The sequence below is a fragment of the Pinus tabuliformis genome, chromosome 6, assembly GCF_031772625.1.
Source record: "Pinus tabuliformis cultivar Carrire ecotype Pingquan chromosome 6, CPIR1, whole genome shotgun sequence".
Taxonomy (NCBI): domain Eukaryota; kingdom Viridiplantae; phylum Streptophyta; class Pinopsida; order Pinales; family Pinaceae; genus Pinus; species Pinus tabuliformis.
The window spans coordinates 995,159,624-995,179,060 of NC_142292.1; the positions used below are offsets into that span (position 1 = coordinate 995,159,624).

General features: G+C 33.7%; 1 protein-coding gene across 1 annotated transcript; it reads right to left on the bottom strand.

The window, feature by feature from the left end:
* Positions 1 to 8,337: 8,337 nt before the first annotated feature.
* Positions 8,338 to 15,487, bottom strand: LOC149262343 (leucine-rich repeat protein 1-like). Its single transcript, XM_089384134.1, has 7 exons — positions 15,186 to 15,487; positions 14,099 to 14,228; positions 13,930 to 14,001; positions 12,847 to 12,990; positions 12,612 to 12,686; positions 12,451 to 12,490; positions 8,338 to 8,611 (listed from the first exon to the last, which is right to left on the bottom strand). The coding sequence occupies exons 1-6, from the start codon at positions 15,265 to 15,267 to the stop codon at positions 12,454 to 12,456; spliced, it is 540 nt and encodes a 179-aa protein (XP_089240260.1). The 5' UTR covers positions 15,268 to 15,487; the 3' UTR covers positions 8,338 to 8,611; positions 12,451 to 12,453.
* Positions 15,488 to 19,437: the final 3,950 nt, after the last annotated feature.

Genomic DNA, 19,437 nt, shown 5'->3' on the forward strand with positions numbered 1-19,437 from the left:
TATTGAAGAGCAATGAAGGAAAGAACTAAAGAAACCCTAGCTACCTCGTTGATGGTTTTAGGTTGTATAGGACTTGACCCTCTACCTCCTCCACTTCATCTCTATATCGATGCTTTCAATGCACTAGTTGTCAGTGGTCTGAGGTTCCAAGGCTCTAAGCTACCTTGATTTGTGAAGAAATCAAATGATGTCTCAAAAATTGCAATTCATGCCGATAAATCTCGTGCAATGGCTCTCAGGTAGGGCATACACTTATCTAAAAATAATGAAAACAATACATGTATCCAAAGTTGCTACAAAAGAAATTCAGTCAAATGGTAATAGCGGTCTTAAAATTATATTCAATAAAATGATAATAGCATCATAAAATTGATAATGATTTTTATAACTTCATGTATTCAATATGAACTTAGAATACATGTCGATAGTGAATTCATCTATAGGAGTGCATATGATTTGAAATATATGTCTAGCATAGAGGATGTTATCAATGTTATTTTTATATCAAATATAGCTTTAAATAACCAAGTCTAGAAGATCTTGGTTTTTAATGCATTATTAGACTTGTTTATCCAAATTTGAAGGAGTGTGAAGTGTGGTACATTAAAAATCAATTAAATTGAATAGATTTATCCTTTTAAAAAAGAAATAAAGAAGAGGAAATCAATGGAGGTATTACTAGTTTCCATTATTTATTCATAGAGTTTTTGAACATATTATATTGAAAATAATGTTTCCTTTTGTAAGTTGATGCATTTATATTACCAAAAATATGAAATACATGAGATTACATAGATATCCATACTGCACTTGGTGGATTCATGGAACCTCAACAAAACCCCACATTCACCTTTAACAAGGGAGACTTAGGACCACAAAGATTAAAACATCATATCCCCATATATCACTAGTCACGGACATAAACTGGCATACAAAATTCTCTAGAGTTCGACATAGAAACCAAAAATCATACATACAAATAAAACCATTAGAGTTCTATTTGTTAGCACTAAAAGGGATGCTCCTTCAACTATGACCATAAGCAAAAACAAAGATAAGAGTTGAAACCCAACCGCATAGCTAGAAAAAAACTTAAACTAGAATTTGTAAGTCGAGAAATGTATGAACCATATGTGAACCAAAGAAGCCACCAAACAAAGTAGAGGTGAAGGGACACTCTATACACCTAGTCAAACCCATCGATAGGCAATGTAAAGTGTTATGAAACCAGCTCACAAAAAGATAGAAAAGATAGGTCAATGCCTTAGAATTGAGCCTCTTCGACGGGGCAACCTCCTTTACATTACATAAATGAACAATTCTTGGATGATTCAAATGACAGAACCTCCTTTCTATATATAGGAGTCTAAGGAGTACAATATAACCCAGCTGACCTAGCAATGATAATATAAAGCCACAAAAATAAAAATAGAGGGATTCTATGTGGCACAGTAATAACAATATGGGGACAATAGGGGCACAACAATATTAATAAGGGATACAACTACAATAGTAATGGGGTAATCCCTAGTATTATAGGGACCCAACATGCCCCTCTCCTTCAAAAAAGTGTTGTCCTCAACGCTTGAGTAGTTCTGGATGCTTCTGTATAAAATTCTCATCCTCCCATGTGAAATCTTCAGCAGATAAGTTCTTCCACTTGATAAGTTACTCCGAAATTGATCGATTTTGTAGCTGTCCAGTTCTTGTTTCTGTGACTGCTTCCAGTTCCAATATAATTTTTCCTTCCCCGTCAAGTTCTGGCAATATTGTTTGAACTGGGATCTTGTCGCCTATAACCTTCTTTAAACATGAAACATGGAAAACTGGGTGCAATCGAAAAGCTGCAGGAAGCTCCAATTTGTATGCCATAGTACCAATCTTTTGCAACACCTTGTATGGACCATAATACTTTGGTGATAATTTATTATCCTTCTTAGCTTGCTTGAGGGACATTTGCTTATATGGTTGTAGCCGTAGGAATACCCAATCACCTACATCAAGACTTCTTTCACTGCGATGTTAATCTACCTGTTATTTCATTCTATTATGTGCCAACACGAGGTTATCTTTTAAGAGTTGGAGGACTTGTTGTTGATGTTCGATGTGATGTTCCACTGCTTGAACCTTAGAATTTTCTCTTAAATATGATATGATGGATGGTGGCTGATATCCATAAAGTGCCATAAATAGGGTCATTTTTGTTGTTGTATGGAAGGAAGTGTTATACCACCATTCAGCCACAGGCAACCATTTGACCCATTGTGTCTGTTTATCAAATACAAAGCAACAAAGGTATCCTTCCAGACTTTTTTTTACTATCTCAGTTTGCCCATCAGATTGAGGATGATAAGATGAGCTATGAGCTAACTGAGTACCAAGGCAAGAAAATATTTGTCCAAAAATTTCCAGTGAAAATGGGATCTCTCTCACTTACAATAATCTTTGGGTTTCCATGTAGCTTTTGAATTGTTTCCATAAATGCAGTAGAAACTGTACTGGCTTTAAATGGATGTGATAATGCACAAAAGTGTGCATACTTGGTAAGTCTGTCAACTATCACCATGATGACACTCTTTCCCTCAGACTTGGGTAAACCTGTGATAAAATCCATTGAAACCTCCTTCCAACACTAGCTTGGAATGGATAAAGGTTGTAATAGACCCGGTGTCTTAATTGTTTCAACTTTATTTTGTTGGCAAACCAAACATTGCACCACAAAGTTTTGAATATCTGATTTAAGGCCATCCCAAAAAAATTCCTTCTTAACCCTGTGGTAAGTTTTTAAAAATCTTGAGTGCCCTCCTAAGGGAGAAGTGTGCAATTCCATAAGAATCTTTTGTTTTACTTGGGAATTCTTACAGAGGTATAAGCGATCTTTGTACCATAATGAATCATTTTTCCAGCTAAATGTATCAAACGTACTGGAATCTTGTTGTAACTTTCGAATAAGTGCCCAAACTTCTTCGTCATTCTTCCATTCCTCCCTTGCTTTGTTTATCCAATCTGGTTGGATAATAGAAATGGTGCACAACAATACTTCCACATCCTCATCCTTTCTTGAGAGTGCATCTGCCACCACATTTTGTTTCCCTTTTTTGTAGATGATTTCAAAGTCATAACCCAACATCTTTGTGACCCACTTTTGTTGCTCTTCAGAGGATAATATTTGTTCTAAAAAGTATTTAAGGCTATCATGATCCGTTTTTACCTTGAAGTGTCTTCCCATTAGGTAGGGTCGCCATTTCTTAAGTGCATGGAGTATTGCCAACATTTCCTTCTCATAAATAGCTTTCTGTAAAAACTTTCCCTTGATTGGACAACTTTCAAAAGCAATGGGTCTTTCATCTTGCATTAAAACAATACCAATTCCATTTCCTGAAGCATCACATTCCACAATAAAGGTTTTTGTGAAGTCCGGTGTGGCTAAGACCGATGCTTGGCACATTGCCTCTTTAAGATGTTCGAAGGCCTTTGTTGCTTCCAGAGTCCATGAAAATGCATATTTCTTCAATAATGTTGTTAGAGGTGCCGCTATTCTCCCATAATTATTAACAAACTTGTGATAATACCCTGTCAATCCGAGAAATCCTCGCAGATGCTTTATGGATGTGGGGGTTTTCCATTCCTTAATGACTCTAATTTTTCTAGGGTCTACCTTAACTCCTTCATGAGATACAATATGACCCAGATATTCCACCTCTTGTACTCCAAAGAAACATTTGGATCTTTTTGCATATAATTGTTTCTCCTCCAATAGTTATAGCACCTTGTCAACATGTTCAACATGATCCTTCCAAGACTTGTTGTAGATTAGTATATCATCAAAAAATACTAACACAAATTTTCTAAGGAATGGTTTGAAAATGGAATTCATCAAACCTTGAAATGTTGAAGGTGCATTAGTAAGGCCAAAAGGCATGACCAAAAATTCATAATTACCCTCATGAGTTCTAAATGCTGTTTTTGGAATGTCTTCAGTCTTCATTCTGGTTTGATGATATCCTGAACGAAGATCCAACTTGGTGAAGTAAATTGATCCCTGCAATTCATCCAGTAATTCATCAATGACAGGAATGGGAAACTTATCTTTAGTAGTGAGCTTGTTGAGCTCCCTATAATCCGGACACATGTGCCATGATCCATCCTTCTTGTGCACCAATGCTATTGTAGCAAAGAAAGAACTTTGACTCATTTGAATTATACCAGCCTCTAGCATTTCTGCAACCATACGTTCAATTTCACTCTTTTGGGCATATGGATATCTGTACGGCTTGATGTTTGGAGGAACACTTCCTGGAATCAGATGAATAGCATGATCATGATCATGAATAGGTGGGAGACCTTTTGGAGTCTCAAATACCTTGGAATGATTGTCCAAGACTTTTTGGAGATCTGGAGAAATAGATGGTTCCAATGTGGAAACATCTAGCGAACATAATTGTGCAATTACACCTCTTTGTTCCTTTTTTAGAAGCTTTGTCATACCGTTAGAGCTGATTATCTTTCCCAATTTCCCTGCAATACCCCTTAATTCCACTTCCTTTCCTTCTATAGAAAATTTCATGAAAAGTTCTTAAAAATTAAAAGCTATTGTACCCAAGGATTGTAGCCATTGGACTCCTAGTACAACATCAACACCTCCCATTGGAATGGAAAGCATTGGGCTAGTCAATACATATTCTCCCATGGATAGCTTAATATTATGACACTTTCCAGAGCAATTTATTGTTCCTCCATTTGCAACCATCACTGACACTCTGGTGCTGGATATAAGAAGCAATTCAATTCTTTTTCTACCTTACAATGAATAAAATTGTGGGTACTTCCTGAATCAATCAACACTATTATCTTTTTCTTCTTGATTTGTCCTTCTATCTTGATGGTTTGAGGAGTGGTAATTCCTACCAATGCATTACAAGATATGGTCCGATTCATTTCTTCTTTATATAGGCTTTGTTCCTGGAGTATATCCTCTTCTTTTGACCTTTCTTTCTCCTTTTCTTCTTCCTCTTCACAATCTATGTAGAATAATTTCTTCTCAGCACACTTATGACCTTTAGTGTATTTGCTATCACAACTATAACAAAGCCATTTTGCTCTTTTTTCTTCCAATTTTTGTGGTGTCAACATGATAGGTTATGGAAGACTAGGGGCAATAACACTTCCATCTTTATAGTTGTGAGTGGTATGATTCCTAGTTGCCATAATTTTGCTTTCCATTTTTCTTGCTAAACTGAATGCCTTCTCTAATGAATCAGGTTCCCAAAGGCAAACATCATGTTGGCTATTATCCTTTAAAGTCCCTATGAACACATCAATCCTATGCTCCTTTGGAATATTTTTTACCATTATGTTCAATTTTTGGAACTCCTCAATGTGCTCCATTACTGAACACTTTATTTTGAGACTTATCAATTGGCTAAAAAAAGTGTTTCTTTTTGGATCCTCATAATGTGCTGTCAATTCTTCCATAAAAATTGCCCAAGTGATAATTTGGTTACGAGAGCAAAGCCATTGATACCATACAAATTGATTTGGTTCCAAATATAAAGTTGCAATACGTACCTTTTGTGTGTTTTGCACATTATTGAAATCGAAAAATTGCTCCATCTGTAATATCCATGTTGCGGGATCCTTGCCATCAAACTTCCTCATATCGATTTTTGGAATATGGTGGGTCTTCAATCCCACATTAGAGTCTATGAAATTATGATTAACATTTCTTTTGTTCGCATCATGAGTTTCCTTTACTACCTTTTCACCATTAGTAAGCATTTCTTGTAGTAAATTTGTCAAATCTGCCATGTCTATCTTCAAATCTTTCTTCAAATCTGTCATGTCTCTCTTCAAATCTGTCTTCAAATCTATCTTCAAATCATCTATCTTAGCTTCCATGCCCTTTATCTTAGATTCCACGCCATTTATCTTAGCTTCTGTTAGCTTTTGTGAGAGTGACATTTGTTGCACTTGTTCTTGTAATTTTGATATATCATGTAGCATTTCTTCCTCTTCTTCATGAGTCATGCTAGAGATTTCAGGTTGCTTACTAGGTGTTTACATTTTCTTTCCTTGGGGTATTAGTTACTGATAATAATTCTCTACTATGCCCTTTGAATTCCTTCAAAATAAATTTTCAAACCAAGCTTAAGCAAAAATTTAAAAAAATCTACACACCTTTTTTCACTTTGTAGGAGCTCGATATTGCCTCTGATGTATCTCTGTACTTTCCAATCATCTAGTTCTGAAATTGCGACATGCAATAGCCTTCTATGTCATCTTTCCAATGCCACCAGTTTGATCCAAATTGGATTCTTCGAGGAAGAGTTATGTGAAATCTCCCACAGTGACTTAATTATAGACTAGTTCAGTAGAGCAAACTTGTATGACGTGCCATGAGTCATTGTTTCTACCTTTGGCTCTGAAAAATATATATAAGAAACTACAGTCCGTCCTATTTCTGTACCTTCTTACGAAATTTTAATCCGATGCTCAGAGAGAAAGTTATGACGATTTTCCCCAGGTCACCTGTTTGGAATGTAATTCAGGAGTCTGCAAAAAGACCAACTTCCTCAAATCATATCTCCGCAAATATAGTGCGAAAAGCTCTAAAATTCGGACCCGAGGTTCAGCGCGATGTCTTCTCAAATGGGTTTCTTTTTTAGCTTCTAAAACTTTGCAAAAAAAAAAAGTTATAGCGAAAATTACACGATGACCTATTTGGAGCAGCGAAACCCTAGAATCCAAAGCTCTGATACCAAATGTTATGAAACCAGCTGACAAAAAGATAGAATAGATATATCAACACCTTAGAATCCAGCCTCTTCGAGGGGACAACCTCCTTTACATTACATAAATGAACAATTCTTGGATGATTCAAATGAAAAAACCTCCTTTCTATATATAGGAGTCTAAGGAGTACAATATAACCTAGCCGACCTAACAATAATAATATAAAGCCACAAAAATAACAAAAGAGGGATTCTATGTGGCACAGTAATAAAAATATGGGGACAATAGGGGCACAACAATATTAATAAGGGATACAACTACAATAGTAATGGGGTAATCACTAGTATTATAGGGACCCAACATAAAGAGTCCCCCTGAGTCCCCATATCGCCCCTCAACCTACTGCATTTTCTCATCATTGTTAGGCGAAGAAATATTAGATGAAGCCCTTGCAATAGATCAAATATGATCCATCAGGTCCTCTCCATCAAATTCACTTGGAATATGGATTTCAATATGGGCCAGCTCAGAGTTAAATCTCTGTAAACAAAATATTTGATTTGTTAACATTCTCTTGATGTCTTCTAGAGGAGCAAAGATGTTATACTTGTGTACTTGGCTATTCCAATAGTTTTAATAAATCAACTTAATAAGATGTTTCATCTAAGTCCATTATTGAACTTGATACCACATTTGATGGAGTGAGAGGTTTTGATGACCTAGAAAAAAATTTGAAAGTTGAATTTTCTGGCTAAAATTTTGAATGATATCATGAATGTAGCATAATCTGTGACCATAATAATACGATGAACCTGTAGTATTCGTTCGATACGGAAATGTAAGAAAATATAATTTCAACAACACATTTTGTTTGTTTACTTTCAAAAGAACAAAATAATTATTAAAAAGTGTACACCACCCTGAAATTTAAAATTAGTATAAAATATTGTTATAGGAATACATTGCAATTATATTGAATTTCACACATAGGGAATACTAATAAAGTAATAGGTTTCAACAATGCTTTATATTTGTTTTTCTTTAAAATAAATAAATAAAATAGTAACGATGGTGTGCCAAATTAGGAAAATCAAAATTTACATGTCTATACTAAATATTATAATCCTCATAATATTATATGAACAAAAAAAAAATCATATATTTCCTTTGATGTGAAAAAAATATACATCTTCATATATTGATGCTTCTTGTTAAATTATTGCTTATGTTTTGAGTGGACACTCCACTCATCATTAGGGACGATTGAAATTTCCTTGATGATGAGTGGAGCGTTCACTCGAAATGTCAATTGTTTCATTCACATTTCACAATTTATCCAAAAGAATTAATATATTAAGATATGAATTCAAATTGTGACAATTTTCACTCTCAAAAGAAATATGCATGTTAGATATGATATACTCATTATCCATCGAATACTTTGGGATCTATCATCTTGAGAGGATCAAAAAAATTTCATGCCATCTTGCCTAAAAATATAAAATCACAAAAAAATATTTACACATTTATGAAAATGAGTCTCTTACCTACTTTTATTATTCAAAAAGCATTGCAATCAATGACTTTGATATTTCTCATCTCATGAGGACAAAAATTATTTATGTTATCTTGAAAGTAGACCTAAGATCACAAAAAAATGTTTACACATTTATTAAAAAGTGTCTCTTACCTACATTAATTGTCCAAAAATATCAATCTAAAAGTCTAATCAGTTTTATTCTTCTCTAGAAATTCATCTCCCATAAGGATTTAAGCATAGCCTTCATTAAAAGTATGGTTGTCTGAAATATCCTTAAATGAATATGGGAAAAAAGCTATTCTTGTAGAGAATTATCATCCTTTAATTTTGTCCACTCACCTGCAACAACAAACTGCCATAATCATTCTTTGGCAAAATAATATGCTTCCTTGTTAAATTATTTCTTAACATGATATTGATGATTTTATTATGTCAAATATCAAGCTTAGAATGACAATTGTAATTTTGGTTATACCATTCATCCAATTAGTTATTGTCCTCAAGTCACAAAACACCTTTACCTTTTTCTATTTTTCATTGAGTAACCAACCTTCAGATTTTTTTTTTCAAGAAAATAATTCTATTATGTTGTTTACTCCATCTACTATGTTGGCCTTGAATTCCTTTTATTTGTTTTTTCATGAGTATCATCAAGAAAACAAGTACCACAATGTCCTTCTGTAGACGGGTTAGCTTGACTTGCACCACAAAACTATCCCAGAGCTCTAGACTTCTAGATAATAGCATAGGATAATTGAATGATAAAAAGAGTTTGCATCCCATTTTTGAAATATAAAAAATGGACTTTGTGAAAGAGACAAATTGTATTGAATGGTTATACATGTTCTCAAATATATCTACATTTTTTGCTAATGAAATGATTAGAGGCATACCTTTGAATATTCCAAGTTCGTACCTTTCACCAAATGAGTTAGGCATTTTTCAACAAATTTTTCTTGCTAATAGTCCTCTATCTTTTTGATGATAATAAACATTTTACAATAGATATTGAAAATTGTTTCTCAATAAATATGAATCGATATTTTAAAGGATTAGTTGTTTCCACCATCACATCTTGAGTTAGATGAAATACCTCATCTACACCAATTTAATCTATCTTTACCATGTATAATCTATGGTATCAATTGGAAGAGATCCAAGTATTTTTTTCATGGGGACTTATTACTCAATATTGGTCTAATATTTTTGTTATGTATTTCTCTGAGTTAGATTTCCACCAATCAACGTTTACATGAAGACTCCCACTTATATCATCCCAAAAGATATTTAATGTGTCTGTTTCCATTTAAATCATCTCTCTCCATCCTCATCACCTTGTTTGACATTAAACATCTTTCCTTCTCAACAACTTCACTAGGATCAAACATTTTCCTCAACCTATTACACTTGGTTCAAACATATATTTCTTCAAATATCATACTTTCTAAATCCACTTCCATAATTCTTGAGATAACATGGAGCACACTGTGATAAGCATCAAGGTTTTTCCTCATCCTTGGAAAAATTACTTTAGATATTAATCAATTATATTCACTATTATATGATCATTATAAACTTCATCAAAGCTATTACAAACTATTTTCTAATACTTTACCTTATTTTCCATTCTTATATAAAACTTAGAGAACATCATTGCCAACAGTGTCTTCCCATATTCTTATGTATAATGTAATTCCTTAATTTAGTTATTTAAAAGAGGTCTTAGTCTCTTTTATATATGAGAAATATGACTTCCTTGTTATAAGTATAGGTCAACCTTCATCATATATTCCACAATGTTATTGGTTTTGACCACTTAATATCTCTAATGGATTCCTTATATCTTAATATCGGAGCACTATTGAGTACTAAAAATTATAAGTACTAGATAATTGTCTAACTAGTGCATTTTTTGAGATCATAAACATTTTCAATTATTTGAGGTGGAAGCACTCATTTTTCTTCAACTGTGTATTTTGTCTCCATTGTATCATCTGAAGAATGCATATATACTTTTCAAGTTGGAATATATCCTCCTATAGGTTTTATCTATGTCTTCATTGTTGTGCCCCATAAGAGATAAAAAATTATGAATAATGATGAAGGAACTAATAACTATTAGAATTGATAGAAACATGAAAAGATTATTCTTATTCTTGCCTTCCTTTGATACAGTGGTTTCTCTAGGTATCAAATCTATTTTATAGTGCATTGAAGCTCTAATGATCTTGATTATGGCCACATGTCCTCTGGTTATTGATCATTTGATTCAACTCACCACTCAACTGCTTCTGTCAAGCTTCAACTCCACATAACTTAGTCCTCTGCATTAATTATCTTAAGGTATTTTTCATTAATGTTCTAACTTTATTTCTGACATGGTCCTTGAGTACTCTAAAGAAACTACCAACTTCCGAATCTATGCTAATTCCAAGGGCATATTTGTACAACCTATTGAAAAGGTCTATGGCCTCAATAGCAAATGAGGAGAAAAACAATAGACCTAGTACTACCTATATGAATTTCTATTTAGCATTGTATAAACGCCCTTGTATGAACTCTATACAACTCCAATGTATGGCCTATTATTGGGAAACGTATTTAACTGTGACTTACCTCTTTTGTCATGTCTTATTTATGCTTTGCTAAAAATCCCTAATCTGATCTTGAGATGTATGATTTGGATCAATCTAATTCATTAATGTACTAAAAACACTTTATTAGACTCCTTAGGCTAAGTTAACTACAAATCATAAAGTATTCACCTTTTTGCAAGTGAATTACAAAATAGAATTAATTGGCCCTAAGATGTCAATTTGAAAACTTCGCAAACCACTTCCTACATGTTCACATTGAAACATGTCCAAGAAGTTCCTATCCATCCTACATTTCTCAATGTGCCTTGATGGCCAAGGGAAGATTATAGGAACATGACAAGAAGGCTAGCAAATGTGGACTTATGCGGGAAAGGCCAAATATGGTTTCCTAGAATCTTTGAAAACATTTGTAGTGCACACTAGAATTCAAAAGGTGGGGGGGGATTTGGAAAAGGAAATTCGAAAACCAAGTCTCAAAAAAGCATTAGTTGTTGGGCAATAAGCAAGTGTATATATGGGATTTGGGATGTGAATATTTTGTAGAAAAAGCCAAGACTAACAGAATACAAGAAAAAGAAAAGTGAGATTTTGCACATTCCCATTGAGTGCAAGGGTGTGTATGCCACATTTATTATTTATCCAAGGAGAATCAATTTAAAACCTATTTAACACTTTATGTAACAATGAATCATTAGTACTTCAAAGTTTTCTTCCTTTTCATGTAAAAGATCTTATTTTTCATAGAAGATTCCTTTCTAACTCCCTCTTTCTTTCCTAGTGTTTCCTCATTTCATGTTGTTTCCTAACAATGTCTACCTCGTGTTTCCTACCCATGGTAGATCACACATTTTCCCATTTATGAGAACCTAGTTCTGATTTTCCATTTTTTTATTAATGGAGACACACCTAGTGTTGCCTACATCTCATTTTCCATTTTTTATTAATCTAGACACAACTAGTGTTGTCTCATTTCAAGTTGTTTCCTGTTTTTTATTAATGGAGACATACCTAGTGTTCCCTACTTCTCATTTCCCATTTTTGGTTAATCTAGACACAACTAGTGTTGTCTCATTTCATGTTGTTTCTTAATATGGTAGACCACATATTTTCCCATTTATGAGAACCTAGTTCTCATTTCTCATTTTTTATTAATGGAGACACACTAGTGTTGCCTCCTACTCATTTTCTATTTTTTATTAAACTACACAACTATTTTATGTTATTTCCTAACAATGTCTACCTCATATTTCCTACCCATGGTAGAGCACATCTTGTCTCATATTTTCATTTTCTATTTTTTGCAGATGGAAATAAATAAGCACCAACAACCAACATATATGCAAGAACAATACTGGAAGATTTAGTCATCAAAAACCCATTTTCCCAACACATATACATAATAAAAAAATAACTATGAAAATAGACTTTAGAATGCATGTGGGATTTTTTTTTTTTGGGTATGTTTACAAAATATATATACACAATTGTAACCAGGAAGATAGGCAGTCAGAGCTGAGCAATCCTAATATAGCCAAATTCAAAAACTAGTTCTTACTTCTGTAGAGGAATGCGGTGAAATACCTCTTAAGGTGGAACCCTCAAGTTAGTGCCTGTATACTCCCTGCAAAAAAAAGATGAATGAAACAGAAATTACAAAGAACTCTGAACCAGGGTTACTTGGAACTCATAGAAAATTTGATTAAAAAAATAAAACAGCTATAAATAAATAATTTGATACTTACAAACTTCGAAGGTCTGGAAGTGATACTACGGCTTTTGGAATTTGTCCAGACAAATTAGGGTTGTTGCTAACAATACTGTTCAATGAATCAATTGCATCATTGCCATGAAGCATTACTAATAGACTTGAGGTAATGAGAAAGATAATGCAAGATTCTAATATAAATCTATGAGGACTTGATAACATAAAAGTGTATTTTAAATAATCACTGTAAGTGCAATGTTTAAAGAACATACAGAAATTGAAGAGACGTCAATTTCCCTAGTGAATTAGGAATTCCACCACTTAAATGATTGGTGTCCAAATCCAAGTCAAGAAGATTACTTAAATTGCCAAGCTCCTCTGGAATTTTCCCATTAATGCCATTTTCATAAACCAACCTGCAATACATATGTGAGCAAGAAGTTATAAAAGCATAATCTTCATTGCACATTAAATATTTATTTCTCTTTTAAAGAGCTCAGAGTTTGGTCTAAACTAGTGGCTTTTTATTTCAATCAAAAATTTAAGTTTTTTTTTTCAATTTAAAGAATATTATTATTATTTAATTTTAAGGTCACAATTCGATCAGACACCAAATTGGTGTACAAGACTTCCTTGTTTGTGGGACAAGGGACTCACTTTCACCCGGCTATCCTTATCTCAATTGCTGATTCGCCGAATATTCAACAATCAAATGGACATGGGCACGGTCAATTATTTGACCGTGCCTATCTGCGCGGACTTATCTCGATCGCTGATTCACTGAATATTCAGCAATCAGAGGGACATGGGCAGGGTCAATTATTTGACTGTGCCCATCTCTGTTTGATTACCGAATATTGATTCGCTGAATATTCGACAATCAGAGGGACATGGGCTTGGTCAATTATTTGGCCGTGCCCATGTGCGTGGACTTATCTTGATCGCTCATTCACCAAATATTCGGCAGACATGGGCGGGGTCAATTATTTGACTATGCCCATGTCTGTTTGATTACCGAATATTCTACGAATCAACAATCGTGATAAGCTTAGGTTCTCCGTGAAGACATACATACTCTACCCCTTTGGTTTCCCCTTTGGTTTTGAAGTTGTGACGTCTTGGAAGGAAACACTTACTCTTAACTATTAGGCCCATTCAAATTGTACTTATTGAGCAATATAGCTGAAAAAAAACATTATCTTATTATCTTGGAACATTGATTTTAGAATTTCCAGCCTCGTTTTTCTATTATTAAATTATATATATATATATATATAAACGAGAATAAAAAACATAGATAGCTTGAGAAGAACAACTAATGGACACCATGAAATGCCGAATTAGAATGAACTTACAGATATTGTAATTTTGCAAGGTTCCCAAGCTCAGGAGCAAGAGGACCAGCGAGATTTAAGCTGCCCAAGTCCCTGCAAAGATAGGAAAATTAGGAAGGATGTAATTTAAATAAAAGGCAGCTGCTTCACCGGACCCGCTACCCGGACATGCATAGGAAGATGAACTTACAGTCTTGTAACACGGTTATCCCCGTCAAATGTGACATGCTCCCAATATTGTATATCAGTGTTTGCATCCCAGCTTTGAAGTGAACTGTCAGGATCTGATAAGCCTCCCTTGAATGCAAGAAGGGCGTCAACTGTTTAATAAAAATAAAAAAGAGTTAAATTAGGTCAACAAACAGAATTATTTTGTGCAATCAACCAGAGATGTTTATTGATATAATTTTTTATAATTACATTTCAAAGATATTTTCAGAATCTGTAATCGATATGAGTTTAGAACAGTACACTCTACTAATGAGATGATTCACATAGTTCTTGTATGTGACATAGCTGTGGCAATTAACAAAGATTCCAATTAAATAAAAGTTGAATAACTTAGCGTAACAACAATAAATATGAACATGCACGCGAGTGCATGGAATGATGGTTGGGACAGTTGGTTGTCTCGCTCTTTATCAGAGTTCGATTCCTATTTGTATGCTGAGCAGCAGCATACGTATATGTATAAAAAGAAGGTCCATAATGCTTCTTCTGGGAACTAGCTCCAGCATATGTATATGTATAAAAAAAAGATCCATAATGTTTCTTCTGGGAACTAGCTCCTCCCATTTTAAAAAAACAATAAATATGAACATATATTCCTCCGATGTCTTTAATACAGTTTTGTCAATTAGCTGATGATCTTATGCTTTTATATCCATTAGAATATTTTGTATATATTCCAGACATACAGCTTAATTCTGCCATTTTGTGAGATGGGGAGGAATTTGCACAACTGCACAACTGTTTATGTAAAGCCATCTTGTTGAAATATACAATATGATATATAATTTTTTTCGTGCTGAAAAACAATAAATATTGAAAAAAGATGTCTACCTCCTTATTCTGATTATATAATACATTATATTTTTTTTACTGAAAAAAATAATAATATAATACATTAAAAAAACAATAAATACAAAATACATCGACTAATTACTGCAATAATAATAATAATTTAATTTTAAAATACATACTCAAACATTAAAATACATACTCAAACAGCATCCACTCTTTTGAAATATGCTCTTTTAAAATTCTGACAGACTTACCGTCAGTAGCAGAAGAGACAACTGAGGCTGAAAAGAAGCACGCCACCGCTACAAGCACCAGGGTTTTCCACATAAAGACCATTGTCAAAGAAGCTTCTAGTAACACCCAATTTCTGGGCCTTGTTTTGTTTGTTCGTTCGTTCGTTCTGCAGGATTCAGAAGTACAGAAGAGTCGAAATTTATAATGATTTCAGCAATGTTGTAGCCGAAGAATATCAAAGAAGCCCCTCGGGCTCGGGAGGTGTCTGTTGCTATCCCTCAACAGCCTGTTGTTGGTCGAGGAGGAGGAGGCTGAGGCTTCTACAAGATGGCCACATGGCCACATGACAACGTTGGCATTTAATGTTAACAGAAACCTGAAACGTTGGCACATCGTAAATCACCAAATATAGACCCACGATCCAGCAAATCTGCACAACTTAAATTTTTTAAAGATTTTTAAGGGTTTGAATATATCGCCTTTTGAGAAAGACAACTTAAATTTTTTAAAGATTTTTAAGGGTTTGAATATATCGCCTTTTGAGAAAGAAAATTACAATTTCGTTAAAATTTCGGATTCAAGTCAAAAGAGTAAAACTGCTATTTTACTTCGCTATATTTTTTTTACTTCACTCTATTTTTGAGTTCCAGACATTTGGTTTATCTAATGTTTCATTGACTTTAGAGTATGGTAAGTAAAAGAGAGGGAAAATTATTTTTTTAATGAGAACTCAAAGAAAAATAAAAAAGTTATATATTTTATATTTTAAAGAATAATAATAATTAACAAATTTATAATTATATTAATTTAAAATTTGTGATATAATAATTTTTGCTAAAAATTTTCTCAAAAATATTCTCCTTGTAATGCATATAAATTTAAGTCCATTCCACATAATGGTAGCATAATTTTCCCATGAAATTAATAACATTTAGGGATCCCAAATTTTAACCAACCTTAAATTTAGGTATCAAAAACTAGTAAAATAGAAAAAGGCTCAATTTGTTTAGAAGTGAAAAATATATTGTGAGAAACTCACCTGCACTGCTGATTTACCAATCAAAAGAAGATTTTATATATATATATATATATGAAAATATCTTATTATAATTTTTTTTATTCTTCTTTAATTTTAACAATCTTTGTCTATTGTAGTAGTTATATTATATAGTTTGAGTCGGCCTAATGGTTAAGAGTATGTCCTCCTAAGAAGTTACAGGTTCAAAACCAGAGGGAGTAGATTATGTATGTATGCCTCCATAGATGTTAGCAGTCAAATCCATAAATGAAGATAGGCCTCACACCAATTGGGTGTTTGGCTTCCGGATGACCTTAAAATTGAATAATAATAATATGATGATGAATAATAGCCCCACGGGGTAGGCGAGTTGGTAACCACATTGCGGTGAAGTTCATTAGAAAGGCAGGCTCCGTACTGAAGGTCACGAGTTCAAATCCCCCGGACTAACCCAGAGTTGTGGAGAAGGGCAGGCGCAGTCTCCCAGGGGTTATAGTGGCAGTGGATTCTCCTCCCAGGGGTCTCCCAGGGGTTATAGTGGCAGTGGATTCTCCTCCATAGTGGCAGTGGATTCTCCTCCCAGGGGTCTCCCAGGGGTTATAGTGGCAGTGGATTCTCCTCCCAGGGGTTATAGTGGCAGCGGCGAGATCGACCCGCGAGTTGCAAAGCTGCCCCAGTTACCCATTCCCCTGTCAACAAAAAAATATATATATGATGAATAATATAAGATAACACCTCCAAATCCCTTCCAAAAACAATTGAAATATTTAACCAATAAAATAATGTGGTATAAAGAAAGAACTGGATGAACATTTCATACCTAACTAACTCTAGTTAAGTAAAACTCAAGGTGTTTGAATGTTTTTATAAATAAAGTTTTTATACATTTAAGAAATAAAACTCAAGGTGTATTTGTATAGTGTTAAAACTTACAAACAATTAAAGATGTGGAAATCTTTGAATTAATAATTTTTTTTGTTTGTGGTATAAAGAGAGAATTGGATGAACATTTCATACATAACTAACTCTAGTTAAGTAAAGCTGTTTGAATGTTTTTATACATAAAGTTTTTATACATTTAAGAAATAAAACTCGAGATGTATTTGGATAGCGTTACAACTTACAAACGATTAAAGATGTGGAAATCTTTGAATTAATAAAAAAGAAATTGTGATTTTTCAAAAATATTTAAATGTGTTTGTCAAATGGGAAATCTCGTATTTGAAATGGACAATTATGTGAAGTGGACACTTGTTTGGAATTTTAAAATTAAATATGAATGCCATTATTTTGTTACTCATATAATTTTTGAGTTATTGATAATTATAAAGATATTTAGTATTAAAGGTTTCAAAAAGTAGGGTTTCTTTTTTAAATGTAAATATATATGTGTTTGAATATTATTTTCAAAATAATATAATTACATTATATTAATTCGATGGGATGAGACATTTCCCAGAAAAGTATTGAGAGATATTTGGATAATTTTTATTTAATGCGATTAGATTGTAATTAGATTGTAATTTGAATAAGTGTAGATTGTAATTTATAGTAAAATATGATTAATTATGTAAAGCAAAAAGGTAATGGCAAAGTGCTCAATGGCGGTGTTAATGAGGCAATAATGGAGGAAGAGATTGATGGGATGGGGCTCTCTACCACCCCACCATACCCTTGCTCACTGGCCAAAAGACAAATGAAATTTGATGAGGCCTTGCTTTCCAACCGAAGCTCTTAGGCATGCCATAGCTGCAAGGTCGATGACAACGGTTAGAAACTTCACAATGTTCTTCTTAAATGATTTTTTTACTCTACTCTCGCTCCTCTGTTGTGCCCTCATGTTGGTTCTATCACCAACCATGACCTTCAGTTGTAGCACAATGTCTTGAATGTGGGGATCTTATCCATCCCCTTTATCTCTCTCTTTGTCTTTAGTGACTTTTTTTTTATGGCGAGGAACTCATTCAACCTCCAACATATGTTCAACCCTTGTAGTTTGATTTCTTTCTCACCTCCCTTCATCAATGTCTTTTATATCTATCGACCCCACATTAGCTAAGTTTTAGCTACATCTTGCTGCCTCCTTCAACAATGATACATCAATGTGCACGTCGTCAAAAGAGAAGAGTGGTGCGAGGGATAGTGGATGGCTTAAGGGAAATATTTCTGGAGGAGTCGTCAACACAGTTTCCATGCGCACCCCCTCTTGATATATAGGATGAAATTTGGCTAGTGGAGGAGGAAATTTGCTAGGATTGACATAATTTTGGGTATATATATATATTTTTTTAATAGGTGATTTTTTTTTGGAAATACATTTACCATGTGCATAATCTAAATCTCCTCAAGGCTTTCAACGTTTTTAAGGGCCATGAAGCATTTTAAACAAAAAAAAGTATATAACCTCATGAAATTTTGGGAATAATTTTAAACAAAAGAAAATTTTAAATTCTTGTAAAAAAAGTGAAAACCTCTAATGGTTAAATTGCACTTTTACTCAACTCTATTTTTTTACTTCATCGTATTTTCCAGTTCCATATATTTTGTTTATATAATGTGTTTCATTGATTTTATTAGATGGTTTGTGAAACAGTGATCCAGATTAGATCATTATATTGTTTGTCATCCATCTCAATCCATTTGGAGTGGAAAAAGTGGAGGAATAAACTCACGAGGTTGTTTTTACTAGCAGGTCCTAGTTTGGCAAAACGGGGTCTGAAACATTCCGGGAGGGTTTTGAGGCATGAAACAATGTTTTTTGGGGGGTAAAAATTTGTCGCTTTTGCTCTACACAATTTCATGCTATTCTACACATAGATATCTTTCCAACGGCATAAGAAGTGTGTCAATTAGAGTCCATATGCAAAAGTTATGCCACTCAGAATTTTACCTTCTTGTTTTCACACCTATAGTTCTGCAGGATGCCGCGTCAGCTCCCATTATTCATGGAAACGGGGCTAGCCATGTGTTTATGATGAAAAATTAATCTAGAAGAGTCTATATTATAACTCTAGTTAAGAGTTGATGTAGTCAAAATTAATCACTAGTAGGCTATCGAGTTGTGTTATAACTGGGCCACTAGGAGGAAGAGGCATTCCATTCATGGAAAATTTTAGGGACTAATGCCTTATGAAGGGTTCCTAGTCCGCTGGACATTTCTGAAAATTTAAATTACTAGAAAGCTGCAGGCTACCATACCATCGACCTCACTTTTTTTTGACAAATTGACCTATAGATTCTGGATTCTACAGTCT